The sequence below is a fragment of the Colletotrichum fructicola genome (assembly GCF_000319635.2).
Source record: "Colletotrichum fructicola Nara gc5 chromosome Unknown KSG_Nara_v1_contig12, whole genome shotgun sequence".
NCBI lineage: Eukaryota > Fungi > Ascomycota > Sordariomycetes > Glomerellales > Glomerellaceae > Colletotrichum > Colletotrichum fructicola.
Genome location: NW_027094062.1, coordinates 716,294 through 724,233, shown reverse-complemented (window position 1 = coordinate 724,233; position 7,940 = coordinate 716,294). Strand labels below are relative to the sequence as shown.

At 53.3% G+C, this 7,940-nt stretch overlaps 3 protein-coding genes across 3 annotated transcripts; 1 reads left to right on the top strand and 2 right to left on the bottom strand.

Moving 5' to 3' along the window:
- Positions 1–447: 447 nt before the first annotated feature.
- On the bottom strand, positions 448–1,755 carry ccsF-1 (Diels-Alderase ccsF; the record flags this gene model as incomplete). Its single annotated transcript, XM_032027667.1, has 1 exon — positions 448–1,755. One exon carries the CDS (start codon positions 1,753–1,755, stop codon positions 448–450), a length of 1,308 nt encoding a protein of 435 aa, XP_031875984.1.
- Positions 1,756–2,528: 773 nt separating this feature from the next.
- On the top strand, positions 2,529–3,679 carry ccsC-3 (Trans-enoyl reductase ccsC; the record flags this gene model as incomplete). The annotated part of the gene is made up of 2 exons (XM_032027669.1): positions 2,529–3,052; positions 3,142–3,679. The coding sequence occupies 2 exons, from the start codon at positions 2,529–2,531 to the stop codon at positions 3,677–3,679; spliced, it is 1,062 nt and encodes a 353-aa protein (XP_031875992.1).
- A 259-nt stretch (positions 3,680–3,938) lies between these two features.
- Positions 3,939–5,468, bottom strand: CGGC5_v017365 (Fusaric acid cluster transcription factor FUB10; the record flags this gene model as incomplete). The annotated part of the gene is made up of 1 exon (XM_032027670.1): positions 3,939–5,468. The coding sequence occupies one exon, from the start codon at positions 5,466–5,468 to the stop codon at positions 3,939–3,941; it is 1,530 nt and encodes a 509-aa protein (XP_031875993.1).
- Between the last annotated feature and the right edge of the window lie 2,472 nt (positions 5,469–7,940).

The window sequence follows — 7,940 nt, the reverse complement described above, 5'->3', positions numbered from 1 at the left end:
TTATATAAAAATAGGGTTTAAACTAGTATTTAGGCCTTAGGCCTAGGCCTAGCTAACATCTGACAAATTGACTTAGTTGTGTATTAACTACGTATCCCTGACAGCGGGCAAAAACTCTACGCGCGGTTGCGCAAGGGCCCGCCGATCTCGCGGGCGGATTATCTGATTCTCCGGGCCGCCCCTGGCTGCCAAGAAGCGCCATTCCGACCCTGGCAATCTGACAACATCTGTCTTACATGTTCAATGCTGACTGTATTTACACCTACAGTAAAGTGCCGAGAGAAATCTGGGGTGTGTCTCGTTCAAATCTCATGTATACGTGTTTCCTATCTAGGAACTGGATGTCAAAGGGTGCACACTCGTGTCCTCATGGGACGAATCGTCACGTGTTTTCAGCCACCCGAAGGATTACCGACTCTCACATGGAGGAAGCCCTCTGAGCTGCGCTCACCCCAAGATGCTTGTGGCCAGGTTGAAGAAGAAGTTCCTCCACTCGCCCAGAAGTCCGATCCCGTAGACGATCCAAATCTGCCACTGCTTGACCTCCATCGGCAAGGCTGCCTGTTCCGCGAAGCCCATGCCCCTGAAATCCTCCTCTCCCACCTCCCCGCCCGTCACCGAGCCGGTGAAGCCGCTCAGGCCGAGGCCGCCGCCGAGGCCCATGTTGAACTTCCTGCGCTTGTGCTGCAGCTCGAAGCGCCAGGTCTTGCCCTGGCTCGGGGACACAAAGTGAACCACCTGGCCCGTCGAGCGGTCGGCGAGGGATCCCGAGACGTTGCCGCTGAAGTCGTTGGTCAAGAGCACGTAGTCCTCCGTGGCGGAGGGGTCTCCCTTGGCAGTGCCCACGAGCAGCTCGCCGTCCTTGAAAAGCTGGGCGGAGTAGTACGGCATGCCCTTGTTGATGCGAGACACGGGCCTCCACAGGGCGAGGGAGTAAGGGCCGGCGAAGCCGCGGATGATGTTCCAGCCGTCGCACACCTTGAACCAGCTGTCCTTGGCCCACACGCGGCCGTGCCCTCCCCTGCCAGTGAACTGGAGGCGCTGCTTGCCGAGGGTATGGTCGACGACGACGCGCCCGCCCGCGATGGGCTGGTTGAGGTAGAGGGAGGGGGACATCTCGACGGTCCCAGCCTCGGCGGGCCACAGCTTGCCGTCGGCCAGGTGCGGCAGCGTGTCGGAGAACATGGTGAGGCTGCCCTTGGATCGCGGCGTGGCCCACCAGACCTTGGCGCGGCTCATGTCCGTAGGCACCTGGAAGCCGTAAGTACGGCCCGTGCTGTTCCAGACGCCCGTCACGGAGCCGTCGCAGGTGATGATGGTGGACTGCTTCAGGTGGTCGAGCTCTTGGATGACGGTGCCGTCCTCGAGAGCCATGTAGAACTCGACCCGCAGGTTTCCCTGGCCGAAAAAGGGGTAGGAGGGATCGCGTGAGAATCCCATGATGATGCCCGACATGCCGGACTCGGCCGTGCCGTCAAACTCCCACTGCTCCCAGGCGGTGGCATTGATGGAGGAGAGCTTGGGCGTCTCGAGATGCTCCGTCGGCGATTCAGAAAAGTCAACAGGGCCATCGTGCTGCTGGAATGCGGTGGTTTGGCTGATTTTGCAAGTCGACAGCGATGCTTCTGGCTCGAAACTGAGGTGGGCCTGCCATTCCTGGGGGAACAGGCTGTTCAGAGGGATCTGCTCGGACTGGCCAGCTGCTGCAATGGATGCAATGGTGGCCAAGATGGCTGCTCGAGCTGTTGACCTCATCGTGTGCGAGTGATTCTCAACGCTGATGCTTCGGGAAGAGGGATAGCGGAGGGGAATTCTAAATGGCGTGGCCTCCAAGGCAAGACTCAGGACCTGAGGTCAGTGTTGGAAGAATACGAAGTCACCTCACGTCGATGGAGATGGCCGGCCAAGTTGGTGGGTGACACGACGCTGCAAGATGTGGTGGCCGCCCGCCCTGTTCTACTGAATCTATGCTTCCGCTCAGCTCAGTCAGCGCGGGTGGGTTAAGTTGCCGAATATCCCTCTGCATCTCGAGCCTGCCGTAAGGAACAGACCGAACTCGAAGTGTGTAAGCACACGACCGGTGAGAGTTCGGGCGAGGATGCCTGCTCGGAGACGGTAAAAGTGACCGACCCTTCCCTTTTGGCAGATTGACGCCACAGACATGCAGGCTACATACAGAAGAATGAGGGGGGTAATCCTAGAATGCAACCCTGGGCCTCAATCCTTTGCCCAGTGCAGCGAACGGCCCACGCCCCGGCATCTATATGAGAGAGAGGCGCGGAGACGGTCAACGCCCAGATCGTCCCACAGCCTCGCCACCAGGAGAGTTACGTCCAGATCCATCCAGCTCACTTAGCCGTCACGGCTCCCCAGGCACCCACACCAAGGCAACTCAGATCTGCACCTGGGCGGCACACACACCAAGGGCCGGGCCTGACCTGCCGCCGTTCCGTTCCTCCTGCCGCGTCGTCGAGTTCGCTGGCCGGACGGCGCCCACGAATCCTGCAGAACAGATGCAGACGCCCAAGATGCAGCGGGCCATTGTCCAGTCAGACCAGGCCGGGGCCCTCGCCCAGACGTCGACGCGCCCTGTCCCGGCGCCCGGCCCCCATCAGGTCCTCATCAGGACCGCCGCCGTGGCTCTCAACCCCTGCGACTGGAAGATGTCTTCGGCCTTTCCCACGCCCGGCGCGGGCTGCGGATCAGACTACGCCGGCCGCGTCGTGGGCCTGGGCAGCGCTGTCACGGGCCTCGACGAGGACGATCGCGTGGCCGGTGCCGTGCACGCCAATAATCCCATCAGCCCAGAGTCGGGGGCTTACGCCGAGTACAGCGTCGTGGATGCCGATCAGCTGTGGCGCATCCCAGACGCCATGTCGTGGGCTGAAGCCGCAACCATCGGCCTATGCGGCATCGGCACCGTTGGCATGGCCGCCTGGCGCAATCTCGATCTCCCCGGTACCCCTGAGACGCCTTCAACCAAACAGGACTGGGTTCTCGTCTACGGAGCCAGTGCCGCGAACGGCACCATGGCTGTCCAGACGTTGAAGCGGTAATTATGCTCTCTCCTCCCCTCTCCCCCCCCATCCGCGCGTCCTTCCAGCCGGGTAAGCGGAGGTTGTTGAACTGACGGGGGTGCAGGTCTGGCTTCCGAGTCATTGCAACGTGCTCCCCGCACAACTTCGACATGGTCGAGTCCTTCGGGGCCGACAAGGTCCTGGACTACCATTCAGCGACCTGCGCCGAGGACATACGCACCCACACCAAGAACAACCTGAAGTACGTCATGGACATAATCGCTGACGCAAAGTCGCTGAGGACCTGCTACGCCGCGATGGGCCGCGCCGGAGGCCGTTACGTCGGCTTCGAGCTGGTGCCGCAGGAGCTGGCGGCGCTGAGGAAGACCATCCAAGCGAGCTGGGTGCTCGGCATTCGCATGTCGGGCCGCGAGATCGCCCTGGAAAGGGGCTATGGCTTCCCGGCAGACGCAGATCTGCGCGAGTTCGGCTGCGACCTGGCCCGGCGCGTGGAAGGCTGGGCCCGGCGAGGCGAGATACGTGCCCATCCCGCCGTGATTCACGGCGACGGGCTGGATGGTATCATTGCGGGCGTTGAGAAGCTGAGGCGACGGGAAGTGTCTGGTCAGAAGTTGGTCTACCTGATCCAAGGCGACCTATGACGCTAGAGCTGCAGTAAGAAAGACGGCGTTTGTAGAACCCATAATCTTTGTGTTGGAATGCGAATATCGCATCGGCACTGGGCCAAACGCACACTAGCGCCTAGGCGCCCGTGGGCTAATCAGAAATATAATGAGCCTATGTATATTGATACTGTTCCCTGCACCCACGGGCTAACGCTGGACATAAGCAACTGTTGGAATAACCTTTCCTGTGACGGATAAAACCAACACTTTGTCATCGAACACCCGGCGTGCTATTCTAGTACCCTTGTAGGATCTCTTGGAGCTGTCTCAGCTTGTTCCTCAGTGACACGACCAGCTCCGTTCCACCGCCCTCTGGTCCCATCGGGAGCTGGGTCATGACCAGCGGCAACAGGCCAGAGGACTCCACGCCGCTCAGGATACCAACAGACACCCCCGGTCGTCTGGAAAGCCGGAAGTGCGCGGGCAGGCCGAGCAGCTGCTCGAGCCTGTCCACGTGATCATCGATGATCTGCACCAGGATTCTGATGTACAGATGCCCCTTCATGGGCGGCAGGCCACGGATGCAGACGTCCGGCCCCGTCTGGAAGAAGTCGGACAGGTTCAGCAGCTTTTTCAGCGACTCGAGCGCGCGATGGATGATGCGGTCGTAGAGCTGCAGGAGGAGGAGGTAGTTTGACAGGACAAGGAGCGCGGCGGGCGCGTCGAGGGCGGCCGGGCTGGCTGGGGACGGAGGGTCCGACCTGCCGAAGGAGTTCTGTCCGTCGGCGCCAACGGAAACACCCGAGTCGGACGGTGCAAAGAAGCCGGTGGGCGAGGAGCTGGATGTGGAGGGGGGCGAGCTGTTCATCTGCTGGACGACGGCGATGAAGTCGGAGGTGCTCTGGAGGGCCTTTGCGACGGGGTTGTTCTCCATGGAACCGTGCACATTCTCGGCGCAGATGGAGGTGTCCGCGGGCCCCCAAGGATACGAGTCGATGTCCGCAATCTGGCGTGCGATGCTCTCACTGAGCCGCGAGAGCCCGAGTAGAGGGTTTACCGGGGGCTTCGTCTGGGACAGCTGATCACTCCTGCTGTCGTGCGAGTTCATCGTGCCTGGGCCGCTGCCAGCACCGTCGGCGGGCTCGTTCATGCGGCGGGCAGATTCGCCCACGCCCACGCCCACGCCCACGCCCACGCTTGGCGAGCCTTCGCTGGGGAGGTGTAGTTGCTGAGAGAGTTCGGGGACGGCTTGGGCCCCGCTGAGCGATTCGAGCAGGGCGTCGTCATCGCCGAGCGGCAGCCCGAGGAAGCTGAGGGCATCGGAGGTGGAGGGCGGCCAAGCCTGGTCGTGGTCGGAGCCGCTCAGAATACGTCTGTGGGCCGACGAGCGACGGACGCTGCCACCGGAGACGCCAGCATCACCTCCCAGCGTGCCTCCCAGCTCGGGGAAGCCATCGAGTGTAGGATCACGCAGGTCCCAGGTGAAGATGCTCCCAGGGCTGGGTGCCGACTCGCCGCCATGGCCGGCGCCCTGTCCAAAGTTGGTTGACCGGCGGACGCGGCGTCCGCCGACGCTGTGTGTGGCGGAAGCCGTCGACCTCCGAGACAGCGGAGTGAATGACCTCTCCGCGGAGGCATTATGGGAGGCTGAAGCTGGCGGTCTTCCGAGTGGCCGTGGATTGCTGCTCACGCACGAGGCTCCGGCTCGAAGACAGCGGGCGCAGGACTTGCTCAGCTCGCCGTTGGGCAGCTCGCCCCGATCGCATCGCAGCTTCTGATCTCTGCATCGCTCGCAGGCCAGTCGTTTCGTGGCCGCATAGCTCATTGCGTCGCGGTTTACGAGAAGTCCGACGTCGTCGTTGGGCGGGTGGAGGTCTGGTGGCGGAGGGGAATATTGGACGGGAACGCTGCGTTTGCAGAATAGAAAAGCTGACAGGCCCTCCGCCCATAAAGAACTTCTGAAATCACGTCAAACGGGCAGGCAGCCAGTGGGTGTCTGCCGCAGCCGTGCAGTAGCGTAGGGTGGGTGGTATTGCCGTCTTTTGTGCGGCTGTGCGGCTGTGCCGCTTCCTGCAGACATCAGGCTGATCCAGCTATGCAAAGTGCCAGTCTGGACTTCGAGTGCCTACAGGTACGGCCTCATCCCGGCCGTGATGGGCGTCTCAATCGGCAGAAGGGCGGACGGCCTGACAGCTGGGGTGAGACCAAGGTGCTGCCAACCCGGGGGTTTTTGCGCTTGCGCAGAACCCACTACTCACGTAGGGGGCGAAAATACTGGGTTTCCACTATAGAAACTGGTTTCCACTAGGGTTATCGTTAATACCTCTATAACCCTAGCCCTAAAATTAAAGAATTACAGCTTATAATTAAGCTCTAAAAATCACAAAAACTCGTATTATAATAGTCCTATTATATTAAGTATATTACTATATATATAAGCGTTTTCCGTTATTCAGTAGTTAATAAGGTGCGCCTCTAGGCAGTAAACTGCAAAGAAGATTAGTTAGAAGGGAAGAAAGAAAAGAAGATTCTATTATTAGGGAAAATATATTTTTCCTTTAATATAGAACTATAACCCTTACCCTAATTATATTTATTATAAACTTTTAAAGAGATATTTATACTACATAAAACTACTTATATACTACTTTATAGTATTATAAACTAAATATATTTAGTATTAATAGTAGGTTTTCTCTAAGAATTTATTTTTTCTAAGAAAGTTTTAAGAAAAACAAAATTTCTAGAAAAGCTAAGAAATCTAATATATTAATACTATATTAAACTAGTATTTAGCTTTGTAAGCTATTATAGTATATAGTAAGTCTAATTAAAAATTATTTTAAATATTAACTTATTTAGAATTAGAGTTAAAGTTATAAATCCTTTAGTTATAATTAAGGTCTAGTTATATAAACTAATATTATAAATACCTAAAGAACTATTATATATAAGTACTATATATATATAGGAATTTTTATAATTTTTTAAGATTAGTTTTAAGCTATAAACATAGTTTTTTAGGGTTACGGTTATAGAGTTATTAGTAATATTAGGAGTGGAAAACATTTTTTATATAGAAACCTAGTATTTTCACCCCCCCTATAAGTAGGGGGAGTTTAGCGCTTAATATGGCTGACTAACACCCCTAAGTAGTTACACTATCTTATATATTATATATATAGTAGATAGGAGATATATATATCTATACTACTTATATAATATATTATGCTACTAATATATATAGCTTAGGTAGAGCTTATTTTAATATATTACTAACAGCTTATAAGCCTTTTCCTCTCTATTGGTATATCTTACCTCTTTAGGCACTACTACTATACTTTTATTACAGCTTAATTAGTAAAGCTATAATAAGTATTATATAATATATTATATACTATATAGTATCTGATAATACTATAACTTATAATATATATTATTAATATATAATATCTTAACATAATAATAATAATAATACAATGATATTTTACTTACTTAAATATTTTATATAAAATAAATAAGTAGACTTTTATATATATAACTTTATATAAAAATATTTAGTTAATTATAACTTATAACTTTTTGTTACGGTCAGCTATCCGACAGTAGGGTCTGCTAACAGAAGCTGGGGATTGACACGTTATAACAGTTCACTGAGGTCGTGGTCTGAGTCGTAGGTCGTAGGCTGATAGTAGATCGGTCGTCAGAGGCTAAGGTGATCAGTCTTAGGCTCAACAAGTAATTCGCAGTGAAGGTAAGCTGAGAGTATGCGTGAGGATGAATACTAAGTTGATTGCTGAAGAGCTATGGAAGTCTGACCATGAGCCAGGCTCAGGTCATACTATATACAAGTTCTGCACAGTATCTCCTGTGGTGGCTATGTAGGATATCCGTGCTATCCAACATATCCATGGATAGCTGGGATAGCGGACATATCCAACATATCCATCTTTGCCCTGTATCCGTGCTGTTCCCGAAGTCACGTGACCTGTACCATAGTTCTTCCTTTCCCGATGGTTCCTGGTTACACCTGTGTTACTGCTTACATATGTTCTGCGTTAGCCGCCGAGATGCCAGGCGGGGCTGTTCCAACCTGTCATGCCTGTCGGGTCGTAACATTTTAATAATACTTATATAATCTCTTTTTTCATATAATTCTAATTATATAACTAAAATATATTACCTAAAACGTAAAGTTATCTTTCTCTTTATTTTTCTTATTTTAAGATATAACTTACTAACTATATTAACTAAAATTATTATAATATATTCCTTCTCTATTAATTATCTATACATT